At 35.2% G+C, this 18,192-nt stretch overlaps 2 protein-coding genes across 4 annotated transcripts; one reads left to right on the plus strand and one right to left on the minus strand.

Moving 5' to 3' along the window:
• Positions 1-158: 158 nt before the first annotated feature.
• On the minus strand, positions 159-10,572 carry LOC113664571 (transitional endoplasmic reticulum ATPase). Its single transcript, XM_027180192.2, has 26 exons — positions 10,416-10,572; positions 9,964-10,066; positions 9,780-9,851; positions 9,070-9,170; positions 8,576-8,656; positions 8,281-8,342; positions 7,790-7,920; positions 7,624-7,701; positions 7,494-7,547; positions 7,356-7,414; positions 7,190-7,233; positions 6,901-6,954; positions 6,714-6,793; positions 6,156-6,291; positions 5,960-6,072; positions 5,788-5,859; positions 5,606-5,698; positions 4,907-5,242; positions 3,986-4,070; positions 2,996-3,089; positions 2,575-2,653; positions 2,219-2,269; positions 1,680-1,754; positions 1,185-1,268; positions 747-904; positions 159-497 (listed from the first exon to the last, which is right to left on the minus strand). The coding sequence occupies exons 1-26, from the start codon at positions 10,424-10,426 to the stop codon at positions 377-379; spliced, it is 2,427 nt and encodes an 808-aa protein (XP_027035993.1). The 5' UTR covers positions 10,427-10,572; the 3' UTR covers positions 159-376.
• On the plus strand, positions 10,556-16,689 carry LOC113664569 (BRISC and BRCA1-A complex member 1). Of its 3 annotated transcripts, none has more exons than XM_027180189.2 (9): positions 10,556-10,690; positions 11,191-11,424; positions 12,317-12,384; positions 12,568-12,679; positions 13,090-13,180; positions 13,712-13,736; positions 14,180-14,303; positions 14,841-14,927; positions 15,902-16,689. In XM_027180189.2, exons 2-9 carry the CDS (start codon positions 11,191-11,193, stop codon positions 16,070-16,072), a joined length of 912 nt encoding a protein of 303 aa, XP_027035990.2. In that variant the 5' UTR covers positions 10,556-10,690; the 3' UTR covers positions 16,073-16,689. The 3 variants fall into 3 exon arrangements, with proteins under 3 accessions (XP_027035990.2, XP_089044204.1, XP_089044205.1); XM_089188078.1 differs by having other exon boundaries at positions 13,093-13,180; XM_089188079.1 differs by having other exon boundaries at positions 15,602-16,310.
• Positions 16,690-18,192: the final 1,503 nt, after the last annotated feature.

Below are 18,192 nucleotides of genomic sequence, written 5' to 3' on the forward strand. Positions count from 1 at the left end.
ATCTACTGGGATATGTTGAACCTGGTTCAGCTGTTGCCATACAGACTTAAAATGGGTGACTACCCTCCCCAATTTTGACCCAATCAGTTTATCTGAGCACCCCATCTGCTTAGTACTACTTTTTTCATAAGATTATATATTTAACACACATTGGAACATCACACTAAAAACCAATTTTAATTAAATATCATAGTGTCTAGTACATCACATTTTGAAAATTTAAAGCTAAGCACTACATTTTCATGAAACAATATTCCTTTTTCAGCATTAAACATAACATTGCATCAAACAGAAGTGTAACAATACAGTGAGTTGGTGACACCTTGATTAAGTTGCAACTTTTCCAAAAAATATAAAAGAAAATTTGCAGATTGTCTTAACTGTACAGGTCATCATCTCCATCATCATATAAGTTAGAATCATCTGCTCCTCCTGAGCCACCTTGTCCACCTCCTTGTCCACCCCCCTGAGATCCACCTCCTGACTGATTTGGGAATCTGTGAAAAATACAGACTTAAATTATGAGAGAGAAAAGTATTTTATATGATGGTAGCAGATAGAAATAGATACTTAATAAGTAATGAACAACCTCATTCTTTACTGTGTTTTTATGTTAAAAGATAATTAGAGTTACTACGTCACAAGTTTATCAAGCATGAAGTTTCAGGGTGATGTCTTTCAGTTTTTGCTAAATTATCAACCATTCAAGTTCTATCTTACTTTTTCCTAACCATGCAAAAACTTACCTAAAGTTTCCACCAAATCCACGGCTCTGCTGCAAAGTTTGAGCAAACATCTCATATTTGCGAATATCATTATCACTAACAGATCTGCGGGCAAATTTCATTGCCTCTTCAACATGGCTTCTTGTGATCTCTGGTACAGGATCTTCATCCTCCACTTCCTAAAGAGTTCCATCTAATGTTAGCAATTGCCATGTAAACAAGAAGAGCTTGTTCTGAAGTAATTTTTTAATGATTGGATGCTCCAATCACTCCATTTCTCATTACATGTCATGAGTGGAGGCATAAATGGAAATGACTCTAGATTTCTCTTTACTTCAATGTTTGATACAATACTGGAATAAATGGTTTGTCTTACCATGTATAAAATATAACATTGGTACATTGACTTGCTGGGGGCATGAAGTTACTGAAATATATCCAAACAAACATAGCTCTCACCATGTCCAAGTCTGGGTTGTCAGCTCGCTCCCTTTCCAACCTTATCTCTGTCTCTATTGACTCCCTGACAGCTAGCTTACATGCCTAGAGAAGCAATCATTTTAAAGAGCTCAATTATAATATAAATTATGTTGTGCATGGGATATGCATTTTTCCAGGACAGTTCAAATTACTTTAGAAGAGTGACTCTAACTTTATCTTGAAGAAAAGCTAGGCATATTACCAACAACACTAAAATCACTATTATGTGTTACAGAAGGCAATTTCTGAGAAGTCAAACCATGCTCATGGACAATATCTTTTAATTTGTTCACTGAAAACCCCCCATTATCCCTGTACTTTCTATTTTTTACTGACTCTCTAGGGAAATCAGTACTGCATCAATTTTAGGTTACAATGCATCAATTGTATTGCTCATCAAAAAGATTTATCCTGAAAAACAATGTGTATGGTAATGTGAAAATTCATAACTTCAACTGAAAACCTTTGTCTCACCCTTTGACAGATCTCTGTTAAATCTGCACCACTAAAGCCATGAGTAACCTTTGCAATATAATTCAAGTCTACATCCTGTTAAAGATAACGATGGACCTTGTTAGTAAGGTTTTAACAGGGGGATACTTCTAAATTTTCTATGGTTTTTATCTAGGAAGAGGGAGATGGCTTTCTTCAGTTAAGCATCATTGATGTAATTTTTATTCACCAAAAAAAAGCAGAATCTGATGTTTCTGCTCATTAAAAGTACCCTAGCATACGTTAAGGGAACTATGGAACTGAGCTATAGCATTGTGCTTGAGAATGAATGGCATAGAAGCCTGTGATTGTCTTTGAATAAAAAGAGCACCAATTTATCCTGTCATGATATTTTAATATTCAGAATTACTAGTTTAGTCTATAGTAGGTCAGATAACAATTAACATGTGAAACTGCAAAAGAAGAATGTACAAAGATAAAAGGCAGACACTAGAACTAAATATCTAGAGTTTCCACGAAGTACATGGGAGGGTAAAAATTTAAACGCAAAAAAAACAGACCTTTGCAATTGGAGATTTCCTCAAACATGCTGAGAGTATGGAGACACGTGACTGAAATTAATTGAGAGTGGAAAGGTGAGCTTCAATTATTTTGCCAGATAATTTTTACCTGTGTTGTACTTGGATAGATTAGCATCCTAGGAACCCTCTGAAAAGGGTTTGCACCCAACTAATACATTAGGACTAAAGTACTAATATAAGCTGATAAATATGATTTGTTTTCTGTCTTGTATCACTTGACACTATTCTTGGTTCAATAATTGTAACATCACAGCTGTACGTGGCACCGATAAACAAGGAAATAACTTGTCTCATAATATGTGTTTAAAAAGAAAAAGAATTTCTCATCAACTAACTGCTTCATCAGGAAGAGGAATGTAAATCAGCTGATCCAAACGACCTGGCCGCAGTATGGCTGGATCAATGATGTCTGGCCTGTAGAATACAAGAAAATGGACCAAACAATGCATATGTACCAAAAACAATTCAATCTGTCATTGATCATAAGATTGAAGATCCCCCAAATTCTATCTCAAGTTAGACTACCATCTTTCCCACAAGCATCCCAAGTTTTAATTCTCACTCTACATTTGTGGCTGAAGTATATCATACTATTGATTAGAGTTCTCCTCTGTCATAGACCATGAAGACAAATTTGAATTTCATGTGATAATTAAAGAAACAGTGTATTTCCTCTAGCCTCTAAATTCATATAATAATTGCTAGTTGATAAATGGTGTTAATATCTAAGAACAGAGAACAAAACAAGACAAGCACCTGTTGGTTGCTCCAATAATGAAGACATTCTTCTTGACATTCATGCCATCCATTTCAGTTAGTACCTGGTTGATCACACGATCTGCTGCTCCTCCTAAGCACAAAATTAGAAGCCAGTCACCAAAGGACATCGTAATTTATTTATAACTTATACCACTTTTCTTTGATATGTTGAATGAGAAAGGGTAAGGAAGCATTAAAGTATTGAATATCCCATTATCATCATTCAACTTTCATACACTGTATGAATTCTGATTTTCTGATTGGTTGATTTGTACCACGTGATACAGGGTTGTGACAAAACAACCTCTTTGACATCATTATCACAGTGTAATAGACATGGTGTAAATTTAACACACCACTGTCATTACACCATGGTTTTGGCTGACTCAAAGTTTGACAATTTGTCAGATGTAGACCCTGATTCTCTTACCATGTTCATGTAATTTTGAATATATTTTATAAAACATATGATTAATTTTGTATCAACTTTGAAACATATTAAATTAAAATTAATATTTTGTCTGGTTTACTTACTATATAGTGGTTTCAATGCGGTGTTTCTTTGTGCAGTGTATTCAATTTGAATAATAAAGATGTTAACATACTCATTGCTTGTGAATTATCAGGATTTACCTGTACTTGTTCACAAACAATGAACTTGAAATTTTCAATACTGCACTCTGCAAAGCCTCATGCTGTATTGAAATGTCTCGTTCATTAGTAGTGAACTTGTGAAGGTAAATCCTGATGATTCACTCCCTGAGTGCATTAACCTGTAAGTATTTATAGATACAACAGACAAATCACTTAGAAAAACCTAATGATGTTCTGGGGCCAGATGTTCCAACAAATAAATCCTTATACAATGGAAACACGTTAACAAACTGAACTGCACTATCTACTCGAATAACGACTATCCAGAGGACAGCACAATTCCCCTTTTAAACAAATGGGGACAGGTGTGGACCTGGAGAAAACCAAACTAACCTCCATCTCCAACATTGCCTCCCCTTGCTTTAGCAATGGAATCTAATTCATCAAAGAAAAGCACACAAGGAGCAGCACTTCGGGCCTGAATAAATTAAAAAATAAGAACAAGAAATTAAATCTTAAACCTCTAAACCTCAGCAAGACTGTCAACATATCACTTCTCCTTGCAATAATTTTTCCAGCAAACAAGTATAAAGCACAGACAGACACATCAGTTGGAGGAGACAAATGTAAAATAATAGGAGAATATATTCTGTAATGGCTCTACATCTGCATAATACTATAACTATAGCTAAAGACATTAAAATTTGGTACAGTGGAACCTCGATTATCCGGACCTTGATTATCCGGACTATTCAATTATTCGGACTCTTTTCTCTGGTCCCAATTTCTTCATGAATATTAATTAGTTGTGATCTTGAAAACTCAAAGTCGCAAAAAGCCCAATAATTCTTTCAAAAGACTATGGAAACAGCATATTATCCTATGCGCTTTTCAAAATTTGCGATGAGACAAAGAAATATTCCGATGTGTTCAGCTGATATCTGATTGGCTCAATTGTTTTGTTGCCAAGGGAATTTCATGCTTGATTAGTTCCTTCCGCATGGGTAATGTAAACACACGAGCAATCTATCGTAAACTCAAATAAAAAATATGCCTACGAAGCAAAATCGAGCCGTTCTATTGATTAAAGATAAGCAGATAATTATTTCACATGTCTATCTCATTAATATTCATATTTTTGATTATCCAGACTCTCAATTATCCGGACTAGTTACCGAGGTCCTGACGAGTCTAGATAATCGAGGTTCGACTGTAGCAAATTCTGCATGGTGGTCAGAGAATTCTCTAAAATGTTACAGAGCAATACCTTTAGGTGCAGAATATGCAATTTGAGTGTTTCTTTGAAATACCAACCTTGTCAAATACATCTCGCACATTGGCCTCGGACTCACCAAACCACATAGTAAGAAGCTCTGGACCTTTGATTGAAATGAAGTTTGCTTGGCATTCATTTGCAATGGCTTTAGCCAATAGGGTCTTACCACAACCTGGTGGACCATAGAACAGTACTCCTTTGGAAGGTGTCATTCCAAACTTAAGGAACTTATCTGGGTGTTCCACTGGGTACTGTACAAGCTCCTGTAGTTCACGTTTGACAGTGTCTAAACCACCAATATCGTCCCATGTAGTTGTAGGCACCTCAACCACAGTCTCACGGAGAGCTGATGGGTTAGATACACCCATGGCATACTGACCCAACAAAAAATTAAACTCGCTTTAGTTTCTTTTGTAATAATAAAATACATCCAGGTTTATGACTGGAACCCTTTGACAATGGAAATCGTTATCATTAATGCGAAAGGGGTTGTGGCCAGAACCTGAATAGATAAAACTTTCCAAAGAAGCTTAAAGGTTTATTACATATTGCGTGTGTTTTTTACATTAAATGTACAACAATATCTGCCAACTGTTAATTATGGGAACACGAATAGGAAGAACCCAATTTAAAACAGACCAGCAAATTAATTTTCCAAAGCTGTGAACCTGCACAAACATATTTTATATCTGGCAGGAGATTGTGCTTTGGATACATCAGGTCCTACTAATACTCACCCTGAAATTATCCATGGAAACAGCTAGAGAGTCCAGTACCTCTGCATCAATTTGTTCATCTTCCAAGTCAATTAAATCCATTTTTTCACGAATCTGTAGAATAAAAAAAATGAAACAAGAGTGTTGTCAATAAGACATCAGTAAGAAGTTGAGTGTAACTCTACAAATTAATGCCACAAAACCTGTTGAAGAGCAGCTTCTGAACAGAGAGAGGCCACATCTGAACCAACATAACCATGAGTTTCAGCTGCAATCTACAAGGAAATCAAATTGCATAAAGCATACAGTCAAATGGTGGTGCTTAAGGAGAGAATACCAAACAAACAACAGTTGACCAAAGACTTAACACTCCACCTGCTCAAGATCAACATCATCTCCAAGTTTCATGTTCTTTGTATGAATACGTAAAATCTCTAAACGGCCTGTAGCATCTGGTATGCCAATGTCCACCTCCCTATCAAAACGGCCTTGAAGAAGGAAACAGTGTATTCTATATTAATAAAAGCTGAATATACCAAAAAGTTCTAAGTAAATTCATTATTATTCTCACCAAATCTTCGCAGAGCTGGGTCAACGCTGTTTGGTCTGTTAGTTGCTGCCATAACGATAACATGGGACCTCTGCTTTAAACCATCCATCAGAGTCAACAGTTGGGACACAATTCGCCGCTCTACTTCTCCATGTGTCTGCAACAATCAGAAATAGACAGCTGAATGTTAATAGTAGTCATTTTAACCCTTTAACTCCCAAGATCTAATTAGTAATTCTCCTTAATGTCTGCCATATATTCTTCTGATGTTAGTTTTGAGAATTTGGTACTGTATCAACTAATAACTCCCTAATTAATATTTTTATTCATTCTCATCAGTTGTCTGCTTGATATTGTATTGATATTGTAAGGAGGAATTCTGTCCTGGTCACACATGGGAGTTAAAGGGTCAAGTAAGATCTCTTTATTTAAAAAATTTGGATGCAGAATAATACCTATGGCTTCCCAATAAACATAATTTGCCCATAAAATTGTTATCACTGCCTTACAGATATGCTTCTAACATTTATTGGCCTTGAGTCTGCCAACTGTACACACCAATCAGTAATCTTTAGTTACCTTATCTCTCTTAGGAGCAATAGCATCAATTTCATCAATGAATATGATTGCTGGGGAATTTTTTTCTGCCTCTTCAAAAGCTGTATTAACACAAACAAGAAAAGATGAGCCTCTTTGCACATCAAGGAATAACTTTTTTGAAAATGTTAAAAAACTGATGGGCAAGTTCAAAAGGTATTTTACCAACCTTTCCTTAGATTGCTTTCAGATTCACCAGCAAGTTTACTCATTATCTCAGGACCTATTGTAAGAAAAGAAACAACCAAAAATGTCTTTATCATGCTCTTCTAATCAGATTGTAATTGTTGACAGAAAAAACATTTCTTGAATGCTAACAATTTACTATCTTTTAAGGCTACTTTCCATTGTTTTAATTTTTTTTCGATCAGTTTGATTTTGACATCCCTTTGTTTCAGAATATTCATAAGAGGAAATAAACCATATTGTGGTTTTGAAAAGTTTGTGCAAAATCTTACCATTGATCAAGAAGAAAAATGCTCCTGTCTCATTTGCAACAGCTCTGTTAAAAAAACAGGACAAAGCAAAATAAGTTCCACTCAAAATAATTTTATGCTGATTGGTAACAAACATACTGTCATCATTTTCCACAACACAAATTATTGTTTATGAAACAACACAAACCTTGCCATCAAAGTTTTTCCAGTTCCTGGAGGACCATAGAGAAGAATACCACGGGGAGGCTGCAAAGATATGACAAAATTGTCAGTTGTTTCAACACATTACAATTGATATTATGTCTCATTTCAAATAAAAACTTACCTTCACACCAATGGCCCGAAACAACTGGGGATGTCTGAGAGGTAACTCCACCATCTATTAGAGAAATGTATACATTAAGAATAAACCAGTCAATTTACCACTTTAATAAGCACACAACAAAAGAACAAACCTCCTTTATTTGGGCCAACTGTTTCCTACAGCCTCCAATGTCATCATAACCAACTTCATTTAGAGACTCCTCCTCTTCCTACATAAAAAGCATGCAACATACATGTGAATCATACAAGCTGCAATTCAAAACACAAATTTTCATTGTATAAAGAACAGTGACTGACCTCTCTCTTAACTGGCTCTCCTTCACAATGAATTACTGTGTCTGGTGCTACAATGCAGTATGGACTTGGATCAGTCTCTATGACCTTGAATTCAACAGCTCTCATTCCACCACGTACAAGAAACATGTCCTCTGTAAACAAAAATTATTAACCATGAAGAAAATTACCAATGCTCTTTATCAAACCTAGTGTCTGTCCCAGTTTGTACCAGGTGTGAGTAACCAATAAAGATAGACTTTTTTAGTCTAGTTTTTTCCTAACATTTCTTCACATGTACTTTCTTAAGAGGACAAATATGTAAATGTAGTATTGCAAAAGAAGGGCTTAAAGCACATAAGGAAAACAGATGGCAGTAAGAGGCTATCTACATTAATGATTTTTTAGTTTCTTCCAAAATTAGAGAAATGTTGACTGAAAGATGTTGGTAATGATTTGCCTAAATATTGTAAAAAATAAAAGTCAAAATTATTACAACACAAGATTACACAAACCTTTCCTGATAGGTCTGTATGCTTCCAAAAAGTATGGCTTTAAGAACACATCAAACAGGTTCCTGCAAAAAAAATAGGTTTCCTAATATAAGCCAATATTTAGCAGCATTGAAAAGCTTTAGTTGCACTTTTACACAGACACTTAAAATATCTTGCCTTTAAATTTAGGAGTACTGGTATAAAGATAGACAAACTTCTAGTACAGACCAAAATTTCACTGAAGATATTGATTTTTATGGAATACCTTACACTTCCTTAGTGACCAACTACTAAAGAGATTAAACATTCTACAAACCCAGTTAGGCCTTCCACTGTATCATCAAATGGCAGGACATGAATTCGTTTGCCATATTTGACATCAGGACATGCTTGTACACTACAAATGAGGCAGATATATTGAATAACTACTAACTTAAGACCTGTAAAATGCCATTGTAGCAGTTAAGTAACAAAAAAACCATAACTATGTTTCTCTCTTAACAATCTCTATGTTATTTAGGACTCTTGATTAAGACCAACACAGGGTTGTTGCTAAACACCAAATCTTAAAAGCCCTGCATTCAAATAGTTGTAAACAATCCAAATGAAATGTTTTTGCCAGATCAGATCTCTTGTTACAAGCTTCCCTCTTCAACCATCAATGGAAGGCATAAAGTACCTCCTTTGAGGCACCATCTTGAAGCTGCCTTAATTGAAATTTCAGCTGGCGACCTAATTTCAAAGCTACAACTACGCCAACAGTGGAAAGTAATACACATTCACCTTACAAGTCAAATCATGTGAATATACCTGACTATATCACCAAGCCTCACTCGCAGATTCCTCCTTACAACACGATTCATCCTTATCTTGTCATCAGAGATAGTATCATCTGACAGCACAATACATACCTGTTGAAAAACAAGAAATAATTTATTTAAACTACACTAGAACCTAGAGTGGGGGAAAAAAACTCAAATCCAAAGCTTTATCAAGAACAAGACAGATGTCATATTTAATGATAAAATGATTTTGATTGAAAGGCCAAATTAAATTAGCTGTACTTTTGCTGCACTTGATTCAAAGAGCAAAGAACACTATTCCCAAACTAAGAAAAGAAAATGGATGTATCAGGTTTGTTTCAAAAATGCCTTTGTGAACCTTAAACTATACAGAATATTTATTTGTGTCCATTGAGGCTCCTTTACTTAAGTCAATACAACAGAAACTTAAAGGCAAAAAAAAAAGGATTACATCATCTTTCCACCAATGAGAGCCTGACACAAACCCAAAACCAGTGAAAATGATGGCAAACAGTTTCCAGATGCATCTATTATAAGTAAGATCTCTTTTCTGTACCTTAGCATACTAATAAAAAACAAGTAAAATTTCACACACAAAAAAAATTAAAACAGTGAAATACAACTTCTCAATTCTCACAGCATCATCACATAGTTGGGTGTAGAAGACAAATGATTGTTTATCAAAAAATTGCTGAATCATTCCATCTAAAAACTCACAGTATCCCGTCTCTTCTTTCCTTTTATCAGGACTGTATCTCCACGAAAGAGCTGCAGCTCTTCCATTTTTGCCTACGAAAGAAAAACCGAAAATGAAAGTGAATTAAAACAGATCGGGTTCGAAGAGGGATGATGATTTAGCACCACGCACGATAAAATCAAAGCATCTTTTTTTCACACAAACCTGAGACATAGATACAACTGAATTGTCATCATTAATAGCTTCTTCCACCAATAAACGGTTAGGCTTCGACTTGTTCTTTAAAATAGCCGTCGCGAGTTCGTCCCTATCACAAAAAAATAGGAGGAAGTTAAAAAGGACAAAGTTAACACGCAAAAATATATAAGTATGATCTTCAAACGTACAGAAAACATCAACAAGGTAAGTTTGTAAAATTGATTGATAGACACAAGAATTTCTAAGTCACAACACAACTTGGCGCAATATACAACTTTTCAAAGGGAAAAGTTATAGAAATTTTTGAGCTTCGATTATCCTGGTGTAATCACGTAATTTGCGACACACAGTTTTCGCGACTGTGGCATACAACGCCTGAGATACTGATCCAAAAACTGCGGAATAATTATCTTGGAAAATTCAAGAGACTATTTCATGAGTTAAAACCGCTAACTTACTGATGAGCCATGGTTTTTTCCTATAGAAATGTACAATAGCCCGGCATAAAACTCTTTATCTGCTGACTAACTTCTGCACTGCGCACGTGCAACGATGACGTTTCTTGATGCCAGTCTCCTCTCCACTTTTTTGTTAAAGCCATGATGCTCTTCGCACTGTGGGCTGTTGAGACTCGTTTCCAAGTCACTACTCTTGATAGGTTTTCCGCGGGGTTGGAGGAGGCCGTGGTTATCCGGCAAATTGATGTCTGGTGACTCTTTCACTTCTCGAATAGGTCGGTTTGGACGTACCTCTACTGATGATATGGCAGCGTGTTTTTTGTGTTTCAATAGGAAGCTAGCCCTGTACTTAGAGTTGCGAAGGGTACCATACCTGCCTTGGCAAAATACCCATGAATGATAAAGTTACTTCTCGGCGAATTGGGAAATTCAATTTCAACAATCATTTAATACTTTTTTATTATTCTCTTTCGATACAATATTTTGTATTTTTTATATTTTCTTTTTCGCCAATTATTTATAATGTAAGGTAAACTATTCTTTCTCAACTCTCGGATTATTCTCAGCTCAAAAATTTTTCAACCATAAGATGATGATGATGATAATGGTGTCTTCATTATCATCGTTATTATCATTATTATTCATCATTATCGCCATTATTAAACTTTTTATAATTTCTGTGTGAGTTTTCATAATCATATTGATATTTTGTCAGTCTCAGTTGTCATATGTCTCATCTCTAACTGTATAGCTATAAGTTACATTTATCTGTTAGATGGAAGACAAACAAAGTGGCCCAACAAATGCTGAGTTACCAAAAGATCAACTGGAAAGCAAAGACTCATGTGGTGATGAATTACAGTCTGATGGAGATGGTGAAGAAAAGCCAGCAGAAGGGAATGGCTTTGTAACACAGTTAGCAGACAGTCAGTCTTTAAGTTCAGAAGATTCATCCAAGAATGATGGTTTGAGGAGCAAAATCCCTCATGTCAACTGTCCAGAGCACATTGTAAGAATGACTTTTTAAACAGAAATGTACACAATATTTCAGACTTTGAAGCTTAGAATCTAATTGGAGAACCATATATATCTACCTACATTCAGAGTCCTCCTCTGCCATGTTTTTTGATGAGTCACATGCACAAGAAGTGTATTGTTATTTTCATTAGAAATATGTTTATCTGTTACTTTTTAAGCTTCAACTGCAGCTGAATCAGTATAGGAGAAAAGTTTCTTTTCTGTTAAGTCACTTCTAATTATTTCTATACCTATGTTCTCACAGGGTTCCTTCATGTGTGTTATCTGTTCTTTTAAGTTTTGTCCTATTGCATATATGCTCACTCTCCAGGAGTATCCAGGAGTCTCCCAGATACTGAGCCAATCTCCTGCTTGCCTGTATGGGTGACCAAATCTCCCGAATAATAGGAAGTTTGGATCAGTTGCCCACAAAAAACTAAGATTTAAGCTCCTTATGTTCCAAAATTCCAAAATCATCTGGCTTCTTATGCTTGTAGTACGGTTTCTGGCTTCATTTTCTTGCATGATGCATGTTGTGCATTGTAAACAAAAAGAGGAGAGTTTCTTCTTTGTTACTTCCATATAAGGAAGAGTCTGATTGGATGAGTATTGAACCATTTGAAGTCCCTGACAGATAGATCCACATTTTTCCGGATGTTATTGCTTGTTATTAATACCTTATATTATGGTCGTTGTTATCTTTTGATAGTTATTAGCATAAATCATATTATAAATTGAGACTGTAAGCCATAGCAAGTTACAGTTAAGGAAAGTTTTGATTCTATAATCATCGATTTATTATTCATTTGAACATATCAGGTTACTTTTGAGGATATCTGTTGAAAGAACTTCAATGAAATTATTTGCACAAATTGTTTTTTCAGATATTATGTTTGGATGTATCATCAGAGATGAAGTCAACATCATTTCAAAATAAAAGTGTTTCAGATAGGTGATATTATATATTCTTTTTCATCTACTAATAGAGGTTTTTGGATTGACTGCTCAGTCATTAGAAGGTTCCAAATTATACACAAACATTTCAGGGACTGTTACTGTAACTTTGTTATTACTTCAAATATTTTTAGAGTAAAATCTGAAAGCATAAAGCAGTTTATCTTTGACATTTGTATAGGACAGCATTTCAGCTGGTCCAAAGGGCAGGAGAAATCTTTGTGAAGACCAAGTCAAAACTGAATGCACAGCACAAGTTTTGTGTTGTTGGCCTGGATGATATTCCAACTTTTGTAAGTTTTTGAAGTCTTCAGAAATATTCAAAGAGAGACTTTCTCTCTTTTGACTTATTGAGAAAACTGATTTTTGGAGACATATGGTGTATTTGTCAGACATATGGTGTATTTGTCAGACATATGGTGTAACCTGAATGGAAAGGATTGTAGAAATGAGAGTAAACCTGACATGCCCCATTTGAATTATGTTTATAATCTAAGATTAGAACTAAGATTAAGAGACATGACTTTGTAAAGTTTTCCACAGGTTTTTGAGAAAGCTGCCATTTATTACCGAAATGATCTTTTTTGTCAGTTAAATACAGAATTTAGAAAAAGCAGTTGATGCATTTTAGTCTTCTAATTAAGTCTTCCAATTATTTTATTCTTCCTTTGTTTAAATTTTTTTTAATAAAATTTTTTTTTAGCAGAATGATTTCACCAGTGATGTGGTAAATATCTGCAGCATGCTAAACCTTCTTCATCCAGTAGATGAACTTTCAACAGATGGGGAATATGATATCCTTTATAAAGACTAGCCTGTGCTGTGCACTTACTTAAAACCCAGTGTTCTCCTTTTCAGGCAGTAACCAGTAACATTTACCGCCTGTAGTACCTCTTATTACCATTTAAAATTGCTTGGAATTCTTGATAATTCAATAGGTAAAAGGATTGCTTTACCAGTTTGAAAATTTATTTTACCTGTCATGCTTAAAATAAGGGAGAACACTGAAAACCATAATCTGTTTTGTACTATGCAACTTTTATTTATTTTCTTTGGAGAGGAGTGAATGATTGTAACTTATACATTGTTGAAGTATTCCATTCTCACTAAATTTATTTGACATTGAATAAGAAGTTACAAGTGGACAGTAAATTTAATGGAACCAGTGTCTAGAATGCTGAAAGTTGTCAAATGAATTCCTACTCTTTATCTCTGCTAAACTACTTTTATTTTCATTTGGGAAGAGAAATTTTGGTATATATGCTAAATGTGACTTACTGGGAAGTTATACTCTTGTTGAATTTTATCCTTGATGGTCATTTCAAACATGGCAAAGTTATTTGAAGCAATGTAAGTTTTTCTCTATAACTTACAATGCATCTGATAAATTTTAGTCAAGGAAAGGCTGATATTTATCATAGATATGTTGTTACAGTGAGTTAGCTTGACTTGGTGCCAGTGTAACTATTCTGCCTTGAAAAAAATTACAGGGGTGAGGTTATGAGCATTAAATTCCAAATTTTATGTGGGTGGGGTTTTAATTTTTTTTCAGGTTTGTTTCATTTTGCATGTTCAATTTGGAGGTCAACCACTTTTAAAAGGTCTTTGTGGGTTATTGTTGAATGTGGAAAGTAATGTAAGGAGATATAGAAAGTGGTGAGCTGTGTCTCTTTCAGATTTTGATCTCTTAAATTTAAAGTTATTTTTTACTGACTCTTGGAAAATTAAACTTTTTTGGGTTTACCTTTCATTTGATATTCAGTTTATTTTTACTCTGTGCTTATCTCTCACAGACAACAAAATGTTACTTTACCACATGTAGAAGACATATCACTGCCTCCTCCATATGTTGTACGACTTATTATAGTGTATGGACGATCTTACTGCATACCAGTCATGTCTACAAGAGCAAAGGAGGTATGTTTGAGAGAGCTGGTTTATTCGTTAGTCTTTTCTTTAATAAAACATCACTTGATTGCTTTTATACTACTTTTTCAACTTTTCTTTTCTCTATTTCCTGGTACAGGTCATCATGCACTTTACCTTGAATTTATTTGTTTTGGTACTGTTGATTGACAATAACATAACTAAATTTGGAAGTATTGGTGTGGTACCATTTAGAATATGATTTGAATAAAATGATATAACATTCTTGCCACTCTGAGAAAGTAGACCAATTTGCTGTGAATTTTTTTGTGCCTGAGGTAACAATGAGTGTCACTTAATCCTTAAACGAAGGCAATGAAGGAGTTAATGGCAAGACTTTATGGTCTCTGCATCCAATGATTTTTTCTGAAGGTGTGATTGATTCTGTGTCTGTGCCTAATACTTGAGAAAAGCCTAGGAAACCACTGAAAAAAGTGCACCCTCCAGCTTTAACCAAGGGTAGGTGAAGCTCAGCATACATAGAGGTTTGATTGATGTTTAAAAGACCATTTTTATTGTAATTTGCAGATATTTTCACAACTGTCTGCCTGCCCATATTTCTTTCTTGATGTTCTTTATGTTCATGAGCTTCCATCTGAAATGAATCTGTGTAAAGTAAGTCATTGAGAATCTTCTATATTTCTTGATTAGATTTTGATTGCTTTGTTTTTTGAGGCCAATTGTGACTTCAGGTCTCAGTTCAAGTAAGGCACTTTTCCATTTGTTGGTATAGATATTTTAAAAGAAATTGGACTTGGCTCATTTGACTGAAATACTAATCTGAACATTTACACGATTAGGAAGTTGCATATGACACCAGGATCAATAAAACAATCCTGAATTTTCTGAAAATTATTACCACAAACATCTGCATGTAAGCTGCACTCACAAATAAGCCCCACCTTGAGTTTGGCAACAAAAATTTTGGATAAAAAGTTTTCAAAAATGTATTGGAAAAAAAAATAAAAAAAAAAACAGGTGAAGTCTTGAGAAAGTTGAACACTAATATTAAAAATGGAGAATACTTTGAATACTTGTCTATAGTTTTACCTGTAATAGTATGGACATGATATCTTCTGAGTTAGACTTTTGGTTGATCTTACCCTGCTGTACCTCTGATTTGTTTGGAAAATTTCAGGTTAAAAGGTGCGGCTTATATGCTGGTGTTTGTGGTATGCAGATTACTTTGTTAGAGGAAGTCACTAAGAAAAATTATTTTTTAGTGTTATACAGGCTATCTTCATTAACAAGTGAACACTTAATCTGTATAACATTTACCCTACGACTAGGAATACAAAAAGAGGAACTTAAGATTGAAACAATAGATCTCTAAACAGACTGAAATGGAGCTGGAGTAAAGTAAAGAGGAACTTAAGATTGAAACAATAGATCTCTAAACAGACTGAAATGGAGCTGGAGTAAAGTAAAGAGGAACTTAAGATTGAAACAATAGATCTCTAAACAGACTGAAATGGAGCTGGAGTAAAGTTGTTGTCACGGAGGTTGATGAAGCAACAAGTTTATTGCTCCACAAAGGTACTGATGAACTTCATCGTAAATATGACCTAATATTTTGTACTGTAATTTAGGAAATATATGATATTTTCTGTGACATGGACGAAGAAGAAGATGGGTTTATGTTGGAAGTATCACGCAGTACAACGCGGCTGTTTGACCATATGGCAGCATTGGTGGCACATCCGTTACAAAGACCTAAACAACGCGATACATCTTACACCCTGACATTAAGAGAAGATTAACCACGAACTATATTTCAATCAGGACACTTCAGTGCTCTAGTGAAGTGATACGAATTAATCCAATTATTTTGTAACCAGTTTTTAGAATATATATTAATACGGACCTTCCGTCATAGCACAGCGCTCCATCCACGAAACAAAACAAATCTGACAATATTTACAGGAAACTTGAATATAGTACACGATATCATCACATATACAGTGTTTGCACTGAACTCTAATTAAAGGGTTTCACACATTGATATTGTGAAATACATCTGCACAACTCTTCCTTTGAAACCAATCACTGATCAAAGACAATTTTCCAAGTGGTGTGTGATTTGTTCCTCAGAGATTAACTGGAACCTGTTACTGTTCAGTCAAAGTGTTTCAGTTGTACTTTGAGTATCAAAGGTGTTAATGTGAGGATCGTGCCTATCAATGCATAACATATTGTGTTAATTGATGTTGTGTATCCTTTGTTTCTGATTAAGACATAAGAATGTTATCACTTAATTACCAGTTAGCCAAGCCATTGTATTGTTCCTCTCAGTTACTAACTATCTGACTGTTTTATAACAGGGTTAAAACTCGGTTATACTCGAAAGGGAATTACGATAAAATGTGCCGTGTATCTAGTTCGTGTTTTATCCTTTTTGCCTTGAAATTTTAACAGTATGAGCCGTCCAAAATCGCTTCAGAGGCAGTTAGCCTTCGAAACAATACATTATGTGTCTGTCAGCAAGGTGGGCCAAGCTATTTTAAATAAGAATCCTCGTGAAACTAGAAAACTTACTGAAAGATTGGAAGATATTGAGTTTCACGAAAGAAAGTGGAAAAGTGATTTTTCTGGCGAACTCAATGACGCAAGGCAAGATTACAATCAGGCACGGAGTGTAGAAAGTTCATCAGGTTTCTCATCGTACCCTAAAGCTAAAGGAGGAAAAGTGTCCTTTAATCTTAACAAACCACAGCGCTGGATAGAAAAACGAATTGGAAGGATCTACCAACAGCCAGAACAAACCTCTGAAACAACAAAATACCGCAAAATACAAAATACTAGCAACGAACCTACACGGGGCTTAGCCGGGAGAGAAAAATCGTTGAGGTCCCTTTCAGTGAAAAAGAAATCTCTGACAACAGATATTGATCTGTACACGGGCGACAAAATGTCACATGTAAAGGGCGAGACACTTTACAGAGGACAAGGCTCGGTCACGCCTCATTGTATGACGCCATTCATACGTCACTCATACCGAGATTGCACAGAAAAAACAGTGTTAGGTGACGTCACCAAATGGCACAGATGTGAGACTTGTGATTCAGTGGTTCCACTTTCTGAAGCTCGGTCTCTTGGTGGGAACTCTAGTGTTTTAGAAAAGGCTTGTATTTCCCTTCTTCCTTCATGCTCAAAAAACAAGGCGCTCTCTAACATTATAATAAAGAATGAATCCTGGTTTCTTCCTCCCTATTCTTCAACTCAAAAGTCCAGTTTGAACAGTCGCCCGAGTGAGATCATTTTAAAGACAAAAGTAGACAAAGGATTTGTGAAACGGGAAAAAACCAGAAACCTTATGAAACTAAATTTTGAATTAAGAGCAGAACATAGCCTGTTGCTATCTCCTTTAGAAGATTCAAGATTTGTTGGTCTTCAGTCTGTACTAGTTCCTATAACGAACAACGGAACAAAAAAATCTAGAGACTGATAAGAGAGACTGAAAGCCAAATGACATTCTCAAGTTTAAAGTTTCTTTTCTTTACGCCATCAGGAAAGCAGAACTTGACGCAACTGACGAGCAATGTTTGCAGGAACACTTTGTCTTCAGTACTTACACTGTGTGGAAGCGGTTTACTTTCATCCCGTCTCTGCAAGAATCTACAAGTTATTTTATGAAATAGTTAGTCCGCCATTATTATTTTTTATATATTTATTTTTTAGTTGCATTAATTTCCGGCCGGCTCCTCTATTGTAGTTTATGTATTAACCATAGTGTGCAGTTCGCCTGGAGGCTGTTTCCAAAATTCTTTCACACAACAATCGTTGGTTACGCCAAATGATAGCTTTGTTCTGTATTGCGTCGTTCGCGCCCTAATGACGATTTCGTAAAGGCCTCCAGGGGGTGCTTAATTGCACTCAGTAG

Source organism: Pocillopora damicornis, chromosome 11 (genome assembly GCF_964200805.1).
Source record: "Pocillopora damicornis chromosome 11, jaPocDami1.2, whole genome shotgun sequence".
Taxonomy (NCBI): domain Eukaryota; kingdom Metazoa; phylum Cnidaria; class Anthozoa; order Scleractinia; family Pocilloporidae; genus Pocillopora; species Pocillopora damicornis.